The sequence below is a fragment of the Anopheles gambiae genome, chromosome 3 (genome assembly GCF_943734735.2).
Source record: "Anopheles gambiae chromosome 3, idAnoGambNW_F1_1, whole genome shotgun sequence".
NCBI lineage: Eukaryota > Metazoa > Arthropoda > Insecta > Diptera > Culicidae > Anopheles > Anopheles gambiae.
This window is the reverse complement of record NC_064602.1, coordinates 74826651-74842895: the sequence shown is the minus strand read 5'-3', so window position 1 is coordinate 74842895 and position 16245 is coordinate 74826651. Positions and strand designations below refer to the sequence as shown.

Sequence of the window (16245 nt, the reverse complement as noted above, 5' to 3'; positions counted from 1 at the left end):
TCTAAACTTCAATCATTTGGAATAATACCAGTGTGAAACGAACGAAACAACTCGAAACTGCACCATTAAAGGCACAATTTGCGTAATGGGAAACTGTCCCTGTGACGTTTGCTGCTACATTCAGCAACCGTCCAAAACATTTGCCATCAGCAAACTGCAGCTGCATGATGAACGGACTGCAGACTGCAATTATTTGGCGCAATAAAACTTTTACGCCGCACCATGTGGCAACATCTCTGCATCTCGCAGTATATCGGATCATCATCTTTTTTTGCCAAAAGAAGCATCATTTTATGACGAACAGCGATGCCATATAATTTTGCGAGCAAGCACACAACCAACGTTTCGAATATTGTACGCTCTCTGTACGGGAAACAGCAAACAGCAGGAAAGGGGATCCTCCTCGTAATGGGGTTTGATGTCAGCAGTTTGATGTTGTTTTATCGCTCGATGCGCTTCGGTCAATGTTTTCACTGCACTTCGGGCACGTGATGCACGTGCATGGAAAGTGTTTATGTGGTTGAAAAAATGCTCCCGTTCATTAGAAAGATGATGAAGGACTGTGCGGTAATAATACTGTTTGCCAGAATGCTCACCAAACCCGCTGACTTATTCAATGTACATTCGCACGAGTGGCCGTTTTTTATGCGTCTTAATTTAAACTCAATTTAAAGGTTTACAAATTAATTCAATCAAAATGTTTTGCTGTCATCTGATTCTCCGAAAAGAGGAGGTCTTTAAACCAACTGAACCAACCGTCTCGGAACATGCAAAATGCGTACCAAATTAAAGCGTTACTGCTAACGCCGACCATCGTCTCTGCCCCGGCTAAGCCGTAAACGAAACAAATTGTGCTGAATTGAGAGAGAATAGAAAAAAAAAACAATTGCTTGTTCAAAGTAAAAGTTTGTACAGACAAAAAAGGATCCCTCTCGCACCATCGTACGGAACGCCGCAACCCGCACAAAGCAAAGCGACGGATAGCGTAATAACAAAAACGCGCGCTGAACGAAACGACGAAAAAAGAAGAGAATACAATTTTTCTCAAACGAAACAAAAGAAAAGAGCAAAGCAGGAATGTTCGTATAAAAAAGGAAGGAAAAATAAACTCAAACGAAACTGCACCGCGGACCAAATCGGTAGGAAAAATCTCGGCCAGAGAATATTTCTGTTTTCGGTTGGAGTTGAAATGGGAGGTGCCGGCAAACCAGGCAAGAAGCCGCCTTGGAGTGGAGTGGAGTTGAAAGACTCTTCGCCGATCCGCCGAGATGCTTCAGCTGTGTAGAGGAGGTTTTTCGGATAAATGTCGTGACCGGCAGTGGTGGAACAGATCCTCCTCCAATCCTGATTTGATTCAGATTTGTTGGACATTGTTTGTGTGCCTTTTCTGCGTGTTGCAGCTATACGGGCACTTGTTGCTATTATCCGGGAGCTTGGGAAGGTTTTTGAGGGTCACCACAACAACAAAAAAGCTAAGAGTATTCACCCATTTGTAGGGCAAATTATGGCGCAAAAGTTTTCAATTATGTTTGACCACTCGCGAATATGCAAAATGGACTGTGCTATAATTTTCAACTCCAATGTCTGATGCGGTTTTTGTTGATGTGATAAGGATGGAAAGATCAAGCAAGTTGATGATTCGGGAAAGTGGGAACATTAATGCAGGCTTCGAAATGATTTGTGGCCATAGAAAAAGGACCTTTGTGACATTGACAATCCACTTTGTCTTTTTGAGTATTTTAAAATTCCCAAAACTACAAAATGTCAATCCAAAAAGAATGTCAATTAAAACATTTCCCCCTAAACAGAGAGAGAGACATCATCACCGACTGTTTGCATTTAAACGTCTCTATAGCACGCCAATGCTCGAGCTTAGTTGTTCCACCACACAATTGCTATCTTTTTATCACGTCCCTCTCCCGCTCTCAGTTTTATGAACCTTTTCCTGTAGACAAGGGAAGTTTTAAAATCCGATGCACCATCACACCGCGCGCCAAACGAATTAGCTCCCGTGGAAATTGCCCCAAAAGCAAAAGCGTAGGTCCGCGTGCCAAAGGTCCATTTTCTTTTCTCTCTCGAACAATCAAGCCAACGGTATCTTCCACCCCCGCGCGAGGTGAGGTGGGGAGGAAACAGGAGTTAAAAAAAAGAGTCAATTTACCATTCATATTTTTCATGAGGTTTTTCCTTGGAAAAAGAAGGACAGAGTGCACGCGGTTTCAGGGATTTTTTGGGGAAGCTTTTTTGTAGAAGAAAGAGTGCGCAGAGGTTCAGCGCTTCTCGAAGAATCGTGCGACAAAAGGGGTAGAAGAACTTTGCACCAACTCAAATTGAAATGCTAATGAGAACGAGGATTTTCAGCGGGCCACTCCGAAGAACTTGACAACGATGACCTCCAGTGTACTCGATTGTGTTGTCGTTTCGTTTTTTCCCACCCACACACACACACACACACACCTTCACCGTCAGAATTCTTCATTAAGTGCAGCGGAACATATGCTTGCCGGTGCTTTTAGACACTTTTCCCCTCCGAAAAACCCTATGCCTACTGTGGTGTTGTCGGGCAGCTCTAGGCTGCAGGCTATGCTCATGAATAATTCATGCGATTTGTACGCTTTGGCTCTACGGCAGGCAGCAGGCTTTGAGGCCTCCGTCCAAGCAGCGGATGGACACATCTGTCGCATTTGCTATTGTCCGTATTGTGCCGTAGTTGTGGTGAAGGTTCTTCTTGAGGTTCTAGTCCATGAGAAAAAAAAAACATTCGGAAAGGCACCCAGTTGCCCAGTGTGTCCCCCTTCTCGGGTGTATTTTTTGGTCAGTGTTTTGAGGGCGCTGCTGAGGTTTGGCGATGACGACGCCCCTTGAAGCACACCTGCGAATCGCTGGACATTCCCCATACACCCTCCCAGGAGGTGAGTGATTTCACAGCGCCACACCGGTGTGGTTAAATGATGAGCAAAACCATTTATACTGGTACAACGCGCCCACGGTGCCGGTTCGGTCCCGTGCACCGTGGAGAGCGAGGAGACTAACGACGGGTGCAATTATTTATGCACAAGTAGCGGCGAACCCTTAAATTGCCATTCATTTATTAGACATTTTAGGACGGGAGGGGGGGCCGCGGGTGCTTGGGGAAAGGCTTACGGTAAGGGGGGACATTAGCACCTGGTTCGGGATTTAAGAACTAGCAGAGAGTGCCGGAGCCACTGGCACCTTCCGAAATTATTCCATTCCAGTGGAGCACAAACATTTGGAAGAAGGCAGCAGTGGCAACACTGTCACGAAGAGACCTTGGTTTCAGTGCTCTGTGTGTCGTATTTGCCCGGTGCTCTTGTCACAACCTTTCCGGGGAAGAAGGGGGAGCTAAAATCAAGCACAGAGAACGACCGGAATTAACGCAAACTCACTCCACACAAGCACCTGCCTGGTGCCTTGTGAAAAGAATAAATAAAAGTATCACCGTTACCAAGAAACACCCAGAACGACCAAATGCTTCCCTGTGTTGAGGTGGCATCAAGAGCTTTCTTGCAACTGCACGAACGAGTTGCTCTTGTGTATGTATCCCTATGTGTGTGTGTGTGTGTGTTGAGTGCTGCCAGTTAAATATGTACGAGTGTATGCATTTGAAATCGAAGTGTCGTGTTTTAATTTAGTTTCTAATGAATTTGAAATTAGCCCTCCCAGGCTCCTCGTGCCCGTGTCCGTGGCTTCGTGTGGATAGATTCCACTCGCAGGAAGTGGTGCTTGGGAAAATGCGGGGAAAGACTGGGTGCTGGGGAAAAAGGAGGGGATGCGGGACGGCTTAAAACCTACCTATTATACAGATGGGCTTGCGGATGAAGCGCAACCGGCCGCAGAAGCCCATATACTTTGACCGGCAGCCGGCGGACCAGAGCCGGACCAGGTACTCGACGCCGAAAAACACCACCAGACAGATCTCCATCCAGAATAAGGTCTCGTTCGCGAACTTACTGTACTCGTCTATCGTCGACAATACGCTAAATATCAGACACACTAAAACGAGCAAAAATCTGAAGTGGAAGAAAAAAAACAGGAATATGATGTTAGCAATTAGAAAACTGGGTTGGAATAGATCATATTAAAGTGAAAAATCGATGCACTCTGACGATTATTAAAGCAGCTGACCCATTAATACTTATCTTATGTTTTATGTGTTTTGGTCCAACACATCGCGTACACGCCACGGGAAGCTATTACGTTTTCAGCTGTCCCAGAAATGTCCTTTTTTATTACCTTTTATTCATTGAACCTTCTTTTTTGTGTGCGATTCTCGAATGATTTCACCGTTCCGATTGCACTGTTCTTTCCCGCCAAGAGAAGCGCCAAGAAATTGCTTCACGAGCGCAACCCACATAATTGTCACCGCAGTTGGCGGACTGGTCTGGACTGGAATGAGTTTTTAGTGTCTCCGATTGGTTCACCGGGGATGATGGGATAACGATTTTATGACCGCGTGCACGTGAACGCGCGGTGTACCCCTCCATCATCTTTATGGCACACCGACGCAGCTGTGCCTTTTTCGCTCTTTTTTTTTGCGTTTTTGCTTGAGATGCAGCCCGAACCGAGATGTGTGTGAAATAGTGATTTGCTCTCTGGAGCGCACCCACGACTCCGATCCGGTTCTGACTATTGTTGGTCGAAAATGACAACTCCGGCAAAATGGAATCAATAGATCCGTTCGGATTCGGAGTCCGTCGGAGTCGTCCGGAATTCAGTCGGAGTCGTTCGGAGTCATCCGGAGTCATTCGGAGTCGTCCGGACTCGATCGGAGTCGGAGTCATTCGGAGTCGTCTAGAGCCGTTTGGAATCGACCGGAATTGGTTGGAGTCAACAGGAGCGTAAGGTATTAAGGTGCTTGTAATCAGCCATTTAATTTCGTTGTGTTTTTTTTTGTCTTTCACTTTGTCCGTGCCTACATCGTATACAGGCTTTTTTTTCAAGGTCAATACTAGCCGACTCCGGACGACTTCGACTCCAACCGATTCCGGACGACTCCGGACGACTTGAACGACTTCGATTCAGAACGACTCCGGCCGATTTAATTCCGAATTAATCGTTCAATCGGAGTCGTTCAAGTCGTCCGGAGTCGTCCGGAGTCGATCGGAGTTGTCCGGAATCAGTCGGAGTTGTTTGGGCTCGTCGGAGTCGTCCGGAGTCGTCTGGAGTCAATCGGAGTCTTTTAGAGTCGGCTAGTGTCGGATTGGAGTCGGCCGGAATCGAAATCGGTCGGAGTCAACAGGAGCCTTGGTTTAATGTGCTTGTGATCAGGCATTTAATTTCTTTATGTGTTTTTGTCTTTCACTTTGTCCGTGCCTACATCGTATTGTGCCTTTGTTTCGAAGGACAACCCCGGCATACGTCGGACGACTTTGACTCCAACCGATTCCGGACGACTCGGACGACTTGAACGACTCCAACTCCGAACGACTCCGGCCGACTCCAAACGATTCCGAATTGATCGGAGTCGGATCGGAGTAGACTCCGGATTTTTGCCAACTCTACCCATCACTAGTGTGAACTGTCACAAATCGATGACCTCTCCCCCTCCGGTCATGGGGACTTCTGCTTTACGATCTGCACTCAGCTCGCCAGGGCTCCGGCGCGTTCGTCGCTTAATGGTGCTTTGTTACGAAATCTTAAAGTCAGCGCGTGGCTTCAATAAAGCACTGGTTTTAATGCATTAAATCGCTTCTCCACGTAACCAGCAACGATAAAGGTTTTTCATGAAGCAATCGGGCAATGGGAGGAAAACATATTTTATCTCTATTTTTTCACACTGATGTTGTTCCGATGCTAATCCAACCCCCTTCAGGGTGAGGTTAGCACGGTGGGCCCAACTGCCATTGTGTTGGGCTTGCCGCACGGAAGTGGAATATATAATGTGGCTGAAAATAGAATTTCAATCATATTTCACTCGCCTCATAAACACGTCCTGCGAAGCGTAACACCGACGCAGGGGCTCAGGCTGCTAAATGTCACTGCGCTGTTCGTTCACTCGCTCGCTTGCTTCAGAACGTCAGAGGCCCAGAGTCAGCTGATGTCTTGTGCGGCTCGTTCCCCGAAACTGCCCCCGAAAAAAAAACAACGGCAAAAGGCAAACGGCCACGATGATAGCATGCTGATCTTCGCTTTAAAGATAAAGCTCCGGCTGGGGGTTTGCGCTCAACCGTTTCGCTGAGCTGAGGAACAATGGTTTTGCGGGACTTTTGTGCAGAGGAGTGTTATCCTTTCTTCTAAAGCGTGAAGGATCCAAAACACAGCGGGATGCCCCTTTCGCGCACCAAGGAACCAAACCTCAGGGAGCAGAGCTTGCAAAAAAACAGGACCAGAAAACACAACTTCCACTTAATAGGCAAGCGTAAAGAGTAAAGCTGAATACGTGGAAGTTCGTCTTGCTGCTAACTCCAAGCGTTATCATAAACTCGCGCCATGTTCCACACACAACCCAAAACCCAACTGTGCGCGGCACGGCGCGGGTATGAACAGATACGGTACACAACCGTTCCATTCGTTTGGCGAACCGTTTCGCCGTAAGCTTTGTGCAAGTGGCACAATGGACGGGGCTCTTGACGAGTCGCACTTGACAGACGCGGAGCAGCAACAGGCGCGCCTTCATCGCGGATCATGGAGCTGACATTTGCTGTCGGCGAAACTTTCCTGGCACAAGGGTGATGTGGTCCCGAGGGAAAAAGAGAGAAAGAGAGAGAGATAGAAAAAGTCGAAAAAAGGACAGCCCAAGGCCTTGGGTACAAAGCGTTCAAGCTGGGGGTAGGATTGTTTGAAGTGTTAATTGTCAGGAAAAATTACACTTAATGCTACCGAGAGTAGTGTTATGGGGGGAAAGCTGCCGTGAGTTTTGTGTGTAGAACACACACACAATTGATCGTGTACAAAAGCAGCAAATTAAAACTACAATTAAATTTTATTTGCCTGTCACTTTGAATTGTTTTTCACAACCCAGCAAAATGCTTCTATTAAATGCATGTTTTCACTTTTCTGTCTGTCTTTCTCTCCCTACGCACATCACACTGAACCATTCTCTGGTAATTGGCGGTGATGTTAATACGGGAAAAATAATTGATCGATTTTCACTGCCAATCCAGCTCTCCTGGGGAGAAGGGAGGTCATTTCGTTGTGTCAGCAGGTAAAATGTGCCAATTGACATTTAATTGATGAAAACGACCCAATTGATTGAAGGTTTATTTTACCGCCCGAACATCCATCTCCATCCGCGGGTTGGGTTCAGTGTTTTGCAAATGACGTTTTAATTTTGTGTTTTAATTTTTTCATTGGCCGCTAGTAATCGGTTGGCCTTATTTTCCTTTTTTGTGTCTTTTTTTTTAAGTATTCATTAACAAAGGGAACACAGTTAGGGGAAGCTCTTTTACAGGGTTTTCCAGGAGTTCTCATCGCTGTGGGTCACTGACAATTGACTTCTTCTTACGGTAGCATCCTTGTTGGACAAATCCACTAGGAATTTCTAAGGCACCTGTCTAAAAAGGGTGCTATAGAGTCCAATTTTCATCATATGAAGTTCACTTCCTATAAGATAGAGTCAGGGAAATGTCCCATAACTATGAGAACCCCTGGGAAACCCTGTAAAAGAGGAAGCACGAGAGGAAGCTTTTCAGATGAGCTTTCTGATCCTTTCCGGAGTTCTAAAATCAAAATCCGGAGTTAAATTAAAAACAAAATGCAAAGATTCGTCTCTACTTAATGATTAATACTTCCAATTGCAGCTAAGCAAAGGCGCAAGTGCACTCCAAGCATTGCTGTTATCCCCGTCCACCTTGCTAGTATCCCTTACTCCCCTTTCCATACTTCCTTCGTTCTGCCATTGCGGCATTGCGGAACTACATCGAACGCAACAAAAAATGGTTCCAAAAACAGACAAAAAAAATCCACCATGGATGCACATTAATTTTAGATTAATGTAATGGAACCGTGGCAAAAGCAGCAGCAGCAGCATCAGTTCAGCGGAATTGAATCAACCGAGAGAGAAAGGGAGGGAGGGAGGGAACAACCGGTGAACTGAACCCTCTCGCGTAAGTTCCGATCCATCCAGCGGATGTGAACGGATAAGAAAACGTCAAGATGGATGGTTTTTTGGTGAGACGCGCGCGGGGATAAAGGAATTTGCAAACGAACTACGTAATGGTAACGCAGTTAGACCCGGTTAGGGAAGGGAAGGCAGTGTGGAATATGGAATGGATCGCATCCGGTTCGGATGAAAGCTTCTCCCATTTCACGTTGAATGACGTGCGCGCTTGTGAGCGATACAACAATGCGCCAGGGAAATGGTTCGGTTAGGCAAAAACAAGGCAAAAAAATGGACAAAATGTATAGAGTAAAGCAATTCAAAGTAATACAATTGTTTTGAGCTACTTATTTGCATTGTCGATTAGAGTTAAATGAATACTGTGATACAAAAAAACGGCTTATTTAAGATTTTAACTGCCCTCGTTCAATCCCATGGTGCCCGTACTATCATGTATACAAGCGTTTATCTGCTAAGCTTGTGTCAAATCGGCGGAGATGAAATCGAGCTCCTCAAGATCGCCCCAGCGTTGAAAAATTCCTCTTCCTTATTCAATTCAATTCCGCGCGTACGCCCGTGCCGCGGTGCTACTTTTCCGAACGCACGGCAACAGCGGTGCCTACTGCGTTCAGCGTTCACCGTTCCGTACCTGGGCAAGATTACCTTGGAGAGATAGCGCTGCAAAGCAGGCGGAACGAACGGTGATTTGTTTAACTCGCAGCATCCATCGGTCTCGAATCAATCGGGCAGAATACCGGTGTTTCGGTGATTGAAGCCGCCCCCCTCCTCGCTTCAGAAGGATGTTGGGACCGTTGGGTGGAGTAAGATGAATGAAAATCGGGTACGGGTAGAGCACAGCGTAAAAGTTTTGCATACCGTGTAGCTCGTCCATAAAGGATTGGATGCTCGGGTTGGGATTAGGACGTTCCAGGAAGGGATCGAAACGCTATCGGCTACACTACTATCAAGGTTTCGCGCTATCTAATCTTGGGTGTTTTATTACCAACTGTGGGACTTCAGTTGCAAGGTTTTTCCTTGCTAGCTTAGTTCTAGAAGACGAATCCTTATTAAATTGTTACACTGCATACTATTCGACGAAGACTCTCTTGGATGAAAATCGATTTCGAAATCCGCTCAGAATCTATGCAAACAGCCTTTTCATCCTAACAGTAAGCAATAGTGTGCCATTGGAATCATTATAATTCTCAGCAAGTCAAGTATGTACTACTGTGATTTGCGTGCTTGTGACATGTATTTAAATGACACACTTTTGCACTCCTTCCTACCCTCAAGACAGCAGACGAGACTTACTGTCTGCGTGCAAGACAACCTCTGCTGCATCTGTTCTGAGTTGTTGCACTGTTTTGAATGCAATTAAAAGTACATTTCCACTTACTGTGACACCGAGGAGGCACCCTACCAGAGAAACTTTTAGATGAGCGCTTGGCAGCAGATAGCACAAGCGACTGCCATTAATTAATGGTAGATACCATAGTACCAAGCTCGTTGACATCATGGCATACTGCCATGTTAACTGGAAAAATGATTCCCTGAGAGCTTTCATGCATGTAATAATACTCTAAACTTTCGGAAAACTCATACCGATTGTTTTGCAATCTCTGCCGAAGAGTTGAAATCGACAACCCCACTTACGAAGGTTAGATTAGTGCTCAGGTTTCTCAGCTTCATCCGCCACTGCGGCTCACGAAGCTCATCTCGGTAAGTGCTTCCCACCGCAACCGACGCGTTGTTTACACTCACTCTTCGCGCGCGGTTTTCACAGGTACACAAATTATGTTGTTGTGTGGTAAATTAATTAAACCACAGACCGGGTGAACATTATCTCCGCCCTCTCTCTCTGTTTTGCCGCTCTACCAAAGGCACAGGCAAGCGATACAATTTAACGCACCTGGCTGAGCATTTGGCAGTTGAGGGCGTCGTCGTTCAACTTTGTAATGCCGGATTTTTGCGAGAATGTTCAGCGCTACTATGTTGTCAACTTTTGGTTCGTAGGCGAAAGTCTAGTTCTTTCCTGTGACAGGCAATAAATTATGCCTGCCATCGTTGTGCGAAGTTGCCGGAAAATAGGGAAACGAGTAATTTCGTTCACTTGAGAGAACTTGTTACACAAATGCAACCTGAAAAGGTAGTCATCGAAGCAATTTGAGCGTTGCAATGTCGCATGCTCATAAACAATAGCTTAAAAAACATTCCGCTTTTCTCAAAATTTGTTTTAATGTTTTGTACAAGCGAGTTCTTGAAGATCCAATGAGTAATACAGTTTATGTTATTAAAAGACTAAGGGTTTATCTTAGGTCCATCAGCAATGTCATGAGTCTGAGGTTCCATTACTCAAGTTGAGTTCCAATGTAGGTTTGAATATAGTCATGGGAGTGACCTCAGATAGGTCTAACTCCTTACTTCCTAACAAAACGTCATACCCTTACTCCTTTTGGTAAAAAGTCGAGCTTAGTGGCAAGATCTCTGTTTTCATTAAAATCTCAGAATTATTGCAAACGCTAAAGGAACATTCACTAGATCTCAGCAGACTCGCTACCTCGCCATTAATGGTACAGAGTTTTAGTAGTAGATCAACATTTCAATTTCTGAGTCATGCGTGAGTTCTCGGTTGTAACATCAAGTGACACGGACTTGAGAAGAAGTAAAAAGGCTTACGAAAGGCCTACATTCATGTGACCACTTAGGACCTCCACTCGTTTTAATCGGCCACTGTTCAGAGCTAGTATCTGATATACAGCTGTAAAGGCCAAAGTACATTGTCCGTACTCGCTAGCGTAGTTTCGATTTTCACCAGCGCATCTGGCGGCGGCTGCTGAAAGCTTTTTTTGATCATCAAGGGAATGGTCAAGTCGGATCTCAAATTTTAGTAGTTTTTTAATCGTTTTTTTAATTCCAAATAGGCTGCACAACATATTTGCTTATCGTATACACAGCTATTCCAGTCCAGTTTAAGTAAACAACATGAAAAAATAACATATTTTCTTAAACGACTCCTAATTGTTTGGCAAAATGCTTCTCTCAGCCGCCGCCAGATGCGCTAGTAAAAATCGAACACTACCGAGTACGGACAATGTCCCCTGGCCTTAATAAAATAATAATAATAAAGGCCGGGCTACATTGATCGTACTCCGTAGTGTAATTTCGATTTTCACTAGCGCATCTGGCGGCGGCTGATCGAAGCATTTTGCCAAACAATTTATAGCCGCTTCAGAAAATATGTTATTTTTCCTCGTTTTTTACATTAACTGGACTGGAAAAGCTATGCAATTGATAGATAAATGTGTTGTGCAAATATTTCAGTCATTTTCGCATCAAAAAACGGTGAAAAAACAACTTAAATTTGAGAACCGGCACGACCATTTCCTTGATGATCAAAAAAAGGTTCCACCAGCCGCCGCCAGATGCGCTAGTGAAAATCGAAATTACACTAGCGAGTACGGACAGTGTCCCTCGGCCTTAAGATAATATCTAAACACGATTAACTCAGAGACCCATTCTAACTAAAACCTCATCTGTAACTACCGGTTGAGTGCTTCAGTGACTATCTTTTCTGGTTGCATTCGTGTAACAAGTTCTCTCAAGCGATCGAACTACTCGTACCACTGTATATACAATTACTATTAGAGCACTATTTTTTTAAATATCTTTGTTTGTGGTGAAACGTGTAATGCTATCTTCAATAATCAATACTCATCAAGATATCAACTCCATTCGAATAAGCTCTCCAACATCTCCAAAAACTCAGAATGTTTCTAATTTCGACTGGATCTTTCGTTTCGATTTCCAACAAAACAGCAGTAAACAATAATATGCCCCATAATAACGTCAATAACATCCCCAACCATCCCCACTCCTCCCCACTCCCTTCGCACCATACTTACACTGAGAAGTGATATACAAAACACAGCCAACCGCCGGGATGCTCGAGAAAGACGTAGAACCGCTCCTGCACGGTTTTCCCGCGCCGATGGTGGAAAACGTATTTGGCCTTGAACGCTTGGTCGATAGGCAGCGCTATTGGGTAGTACGGGTTCGGCACGCCCAAATTCTTGCCCCCGCCCGCCGTCGCACTGCCACTTCCATCTCCTCCTCCTCCTCCGCCTCCGCCTGCTCCATGATGATGCAAGCCCATCGCCACACCCGGCAGCTCGTTCACATCGTCATCCATATCGACGTCGTCGTCATCATCGTCGTCGACCACTATGTTGCCCTGGCTGGCCCCCACCCCATCCAGCAGGTCGTTCGACCGGGACCGCGATCGGCTCCGGTTTTTACGCCTCATCGGTGTCGGCACACGCTTGTGGTGCGGTTCGAACGCGCGCGCCGGCTTGCCCGGCCGAAACCGGCGCAGAAACTTGAGCGCCCGCGGCGACGAGGACGTACACGGCCCGCCCGGATGAAGCGGTGCCCGGTGCGGATCGCCCGCGTTCAGCTCGGTCGTTTCCATCGCCGACTCCACATCGTCGACCAGATCGTCCTCCGAGCCCTGCAGCGCCCGGTAGCTGATCATACCGCCGCCCCCACCGGGGCCGGGTGAAACGCTGCCCGTCGCGCACGGGCTCGGCGTTTGCGTTTGTGTCGATCCACCGCCACCGCCTCCCATCGTGATGCCGTTGCTGCCGGCACTGGGACTGGCGGACAGTGCGGACCGGCTGCCGGTCAGCAGGTTCGTCGTCTCCTTCACCGGTGACTTCAGCACGCTCAGCACGAGATCGTCACAGTGGGCCGGGCCGGTCTGCCGCAGCTGCTGGTCGTCCATCGCGAACGAGCCGAGCCCGCGGGCGATCATGATCGGGGGCAGTGCCACGGTCGCACCGCTGAACTGGTGGATATTACCGTACGAGTAGTGGCGCTTGCCGAGTTGCTGGTGCTGCTGGTGCTGCAGCTGTTGCAGCTGGTGCTGCTGGTGCTGCTGCTGCTGCTGCTGCTGTTGCTGGTGTAGTTGGTGCGCTTTCGCTTCCTGCTGCTGCAGCCGTAGATTGCGTGACTGCCGGTAGAGATTCTCCTGCTCGCCTCTGTTCATTGTTATCGTGGTGGTTGCACTCAGCACGACCGACAACATTTGGCAGTACCGTCCTGCGGAGTCGCCGGATGCCGCGCGGATTGCTAGCCGCGACTCGTCGGCCCATCGATCGTGGCACACGGCCCCACCGACATGGCGGACAACGGGGATCGCCCACAAACACGAATGCCACTACTACTTCTACTACTGCCGCACCGCTGCCGCACGGTTCGTCCGTTCGTCCCGAGTGTCTTGCGCACCTGCCGCACGAGTTCTTTTGCCACCACTTCAGCTTCCTGTTGCCCGACTACGGTTGCACTGGTCGGGTGCACTGTCACCATTATTCCGAACGCTGGCCTGGTGCAGGAATGGAAGGGATGCACACTATCTACAGAGCGCTCTTCATTGCACACCCTTGAACTCACACATACTTGCCGTGCCGTGGTGCCGTAGTGCCTAACGAACAAATAACGCCCTTCCCCTTTCGTTCGCTTTCTTCTGGGTGGGCGGAAGAGAAGATTTGTGCTTTTGCTAAATTAACCTTACCGAATTCACCCCCCACCACACACACACACACACACTGGCACACAAGCACTTCGTTTCGATTTGCCGTTCCACCGCCCACTTTTTATCCACTTTCATGCATTGCGAGAGCAATTTTCGCATTCGATGACTTTCCGCCTTTGCCTTTGAGTGCTTGGGTTGCTACTTCTTGTGTTGCTTCGCTTCACTTTGTGGTTGGGCGAGAACACACCGAGATACACGCTTCTAATGATTCCCACTTTTCGCGTTCGCCATTGCCATCCAGAACCTACAGGATTTGGGGAAGGAATGGGAGTGGGAGTGGGAAGATAATTAGAAAAAGTGTTAATCAACTTAAATTTTCCCGCCCGCCCACCATCACTTTTTGCTCGCTTTATTTTAGCCACAGACAGACACACAGCATTTGGGCCAGCCCGGAATGAGACACGCTGTACGAAAATCCGTTTTACGCGATGCGGGAGAAACGCGAATCACAAAAAAGCACTTTCGGGGGGAACTGGTAGAATCAAAACACTGTTCAGACGTGGTGCCACGATGGGATGGGATGGTAAAGCGTCGACGGTAATTAACGCTGGGAGTGTGCGGTGCCAAGTTGATTCACTCGTAATCGATTTTCATTTCGTGAACTTTATGCGATGCGTTTGCACGAGTGTGTTTAATTGTGAAGAGGGAAAATGACATCGTTCAGAATGGCGATGTAATTGAGTTTTCAAATGAAATACGCATTTTTTTTATTAAGACGTTTTCTTTTTTAAAGAGCGATCAGCAAGGAAGGCAAAGGTACGGTCCGATTTGTAGTAATTTACGATCCTCGATATCAATGTTTCGCTAAAACGACACTAAAAGAGCCATCTGCATGGAAACGCTGTTACTATACACTAATCTCGATGATACTAAGCTGAAACGTGTACATTGTAATAAAATCGAACAACCAGACGATTTTGAAAAGAAAAAATTAATTCAATTAGATTTCAAGAACGATTCCGACTATCAAAGACTGATAATTCCTGCACTGCTACGAGAGGCTCACAAAAAGAGTGGAATTGCATCACTGAAGCTCAGTATTCAACAGTGAGAAGATCTTGAGAAGGGGCGCCCAGCAACCAGTTGGAGAGCATTAGCAAGTAGAAAACTATTGTTTAAAGATGTACTTCTTCTTCTCCTTTTTCATCTTCTTCTACTTAGCGTAAAGTCATACGTGGACATGCCGGCCTTTAGAGGCTACCGGGACATGCAGCTGGATAATTAGTCCTTGCCACGGAAGGACGCTCCAATGCGGGCATATCATTATTTCACCTAAATACCATTAAAAGAGCCATCTGGAAGGAAAAGCTAAAATACTATGCACTTATCTCGATGATACTAAGATGCAACATGTAGATTGTATTGTAAACAAAACTTAAATAACAAGACAATTTTGAAAAGCAAAATATAATCCCATTCGATCTCATGAATGATTCTGACTTGCACAGGCTGATAATTTCTGCATTGCTACGAGAGACACACAAAAAACAATGGAACTGCATCACTAAGGCTCAGAATTCGACCTTGAAGTTCGTGAGAAGTTCAAATCCTGACCACTAGAGGGCATCTTCTTGGGTTAGTGTTTGGGTAGCATTAGCAAGAAAAAAGTCAATTTTTAAAGATGTATTTCTTCTTCTTCTTCTTCTTCTTCTTCTTCTTCTTCTTCTTCTTCTTCTTCTTCTTTTACTTGGCGTAAAGGCCTAAGTGGACATGCCGGCCTATACAAAGGCTATCGAGACGAAATTCATTGCCACGCAACCGAATAATCACCCCTTGCTACTGGGAAACCGTCTATTCTCCATGGGACCGCCACAAAAGGTGTACTAATATCACTAAATTGTTTAATACTCACAATGGCAAGATACAACCTATCTTACACTACTGTTTTCTTTTCTTATATGCAATGCAATTGATAGATTAAATTTTATAATTCATTAGACAAAATCCCTCCATTAGTAGTAATAATACTCCATTTCATAAGTACTATGCACCACAAAGTACTATGCATACCAAAACTCACAAGCGCACTTAATTTCTCCCACACACCTTTCTCATGACCTTTCCTTGCCAAGTATTGTACCCTATTGTTTTCCACCATCTTGATGATGATGATTTGCAAACATTTCATTCCCTTCTGTCGGTTGTTTGTTATTGTTTTGGTGGTGATGGAAATTTCTTCAAAAGATTGCGCTGAAAACTTTCTCCCAAGTCCAAAAAGGTCCCAACCGCCAGTAGTAGCCAGCAGTTTTGATTGATCGAGCACCCGAGAGAGGGAGAGAGAGAGAGTGAGCCGGTGTGTTTGCGTGCCGAAAAATTCCAAACCCCATTCCAGTTCTAGCTCGGGGCACCGGGGGAGATCGATGGGGCAAAATGGGGAAGGGATACAATTTCCCTAGCCGTTACATTTCACTCTCAATTAGGGATACTTTCTTGACCGAGCTGCCAGTGTGATTTATGCGCCCTCGGCAGTTGGAGATGATGGCCAGAAGATGTACTAAAGAGTGTGTGTGTGAGTTTGTGAGTGAGAAAGAGAGAGAGAGAACCACTCAACACCGATCAGACAATCAGCTGCTGCTGTTGCTAGTGGTGTTTCTAT

At 46.3% G+C, this 16245-nt stretch overlaps 1 protein-coding gene across 2 annotated transcripts in view; it reads right to left on the bottom strand.

The window, feature by feature from the left end:
- The window catches only part of LOC1270812 (potassium voltage-gated channel subfamily KQT member 4), a 35756-nt gene extending 21867 nt beyond the window's left edge, over window positions 1–13889 (bottom strand). For both annotated transcript variants that reach the window (XM_061657659.1, XM_061657660.1), the window contains exons 1-2: window positions 11962–13889; window positions 3814–4031 (exon numbers count right to left, since the gene is read on the bottom strand). In XM_061657659.1, the coding sequence (XP_061513643.1) occupies window positions 3814–4031; window positions 11962–13142 (1399 nt within the window). In that variant the 5' untranslated portion in view covers window positions 13143–13889. The remainder of the gene's footprint in view (window positions 1–3813; window positions 4032–11961) is intronic.
- Window positions 13890–16245: the final 2356 nt, after the last annotated feature.